Below are 1,191 nucleotides of genomic sequence, written 5' to 3'. Positions count from 1 at the left end.
ATCCCTTTTCTTCAGTTTTCTTTAGCAAAGCTCTTACTAATACATGTTTCATTTCTAGCTTTACTTTTGCTAATATATGCTAAAAATATTTGCTCAATAAATGCTTTAAAACAATTACAATATAACGTGTGGTGACTTTCTTAATAAACCTTTTTCCTAATAAAATCGCATACAATATAACGTGTGGTGTCTTTCTTAATAAACCACTTTCCAAATAAAAACGATTACAATATATGCGGATATAATACAAAGGTATTACATATTGCAAGTTTGCCTTTTTCTTTATAAGACAATTGCATATTTTCCTCAACAAGTGCAGTGATACGGTTTCTCTCTAGTGTGAATCCTCTCGTGTGTTTTCAGATGTGCTGACTGACTGAATCTCTTGTCACAGTGTGAACACGTGTAAGGTTTCTCTCCAGTGTGGATCCTCTGGTGCAGTTTCAAATGATCAGTTGTAATAAAAGTCTTGTCACACTCAAAGCACATATGATCTCTCACACCAGTGTGTATCTTCTGATGAACTTTTAAACTTTGCAGTTCTGAAAAACTCTTTCCACAGAAAGAACATGAATGTGGTTTCTCCTTTGAATGAACTTTCAGGTATTTATTCAGGCTTAAAGCCCACAAAAATGTTTTTCCACATTGATCACATTCATACAGTTTCTCTCCAGTGTGGATGTTCATGTGTTTCTTAAGGGTTGATGATTGTCTGAAACTCTTCTCACACTGATTACATGTAAATGGTTTCTCTCCAGTGTGGATACTCATGTGTCTCTTGAGACTCGGTTTGCATGTGAAACTCTTTCCATACTGAGTGCAGGTGAACTTTTCTTGTCTCTTCTTTTCAGTAAAGAAATACTTTCAGTCTGTGAGTGAGTTTTTCCTCTAGTTTTGACATGATGTTTTTTCTCCTCCATTAGACCTGAAATTAAAGTCAAAAAAGTTTACAATATAATTAAATCATTAAAAAATTAGAGAACTGTGAAGTGAAAGCTTCGGTGGCCGAGAGAGAGCGCAATGCGTTGCAACTTCAGAAAACACATGCAAATAGAAAAATTACCAGCAAATAAAAAAAAACAACATCTTCATCAGTTTGACAGCAGGTGCTGCGAATGCTCACAACACAACCAAATAAAGAATTTTATTTGCAGCGCGTTTCTTTGTTTGGTTGTGCTGTGAGTATTTGCG

At 35.1% G+C, this 1,191-nt stretch overlaps 1 protein-coding gene across 1 annotated transcript; it reads right to left on the bottom strand.

Annotated features, from left to right (window-relative positions):
* Positions 1–292: 292 nt before the first annotated feature.
* LOC107663251 (gastrula zinc finger protein XlCGF49.1-like) lies at positions 293–861 on the bottom strand (the record flags this gene model as incomplete). The annotated part of the gene is made up of 1 exon (XM_016453432.1): positions 293–861. A coding segment is annotated over one exon (555 nt), but the record flags the coding sequence as incomplete, so codon positions are not given.
* Between the last annotated feature and the right edge of the window lie 330 nt (positions 862–1,191).

Source organism: Sinocyclocheilus anshuiensis, unplaced genomic scaffold (genome assembly GCF_001515605.1).
Source record: "Sinocyclocheilus anshuiensis isolate Anshui unplaced genomic scaffold, SAMN03320099.WGS_v1.1 scaffold2518, whole genome shotgun sequence".
Lineage (NCBI taxonomy): Eukaryota > Metazoa > Chordata > Actinopteri > Cypriniformes > Cyprinidae > Sinocyclocheilus > Sinocyclocheilus anshuiensis.
Note: the sequence above shows the minus strand (reverse complement) of the source record. Positions and strands in the feature narration are given on the sequence as shown.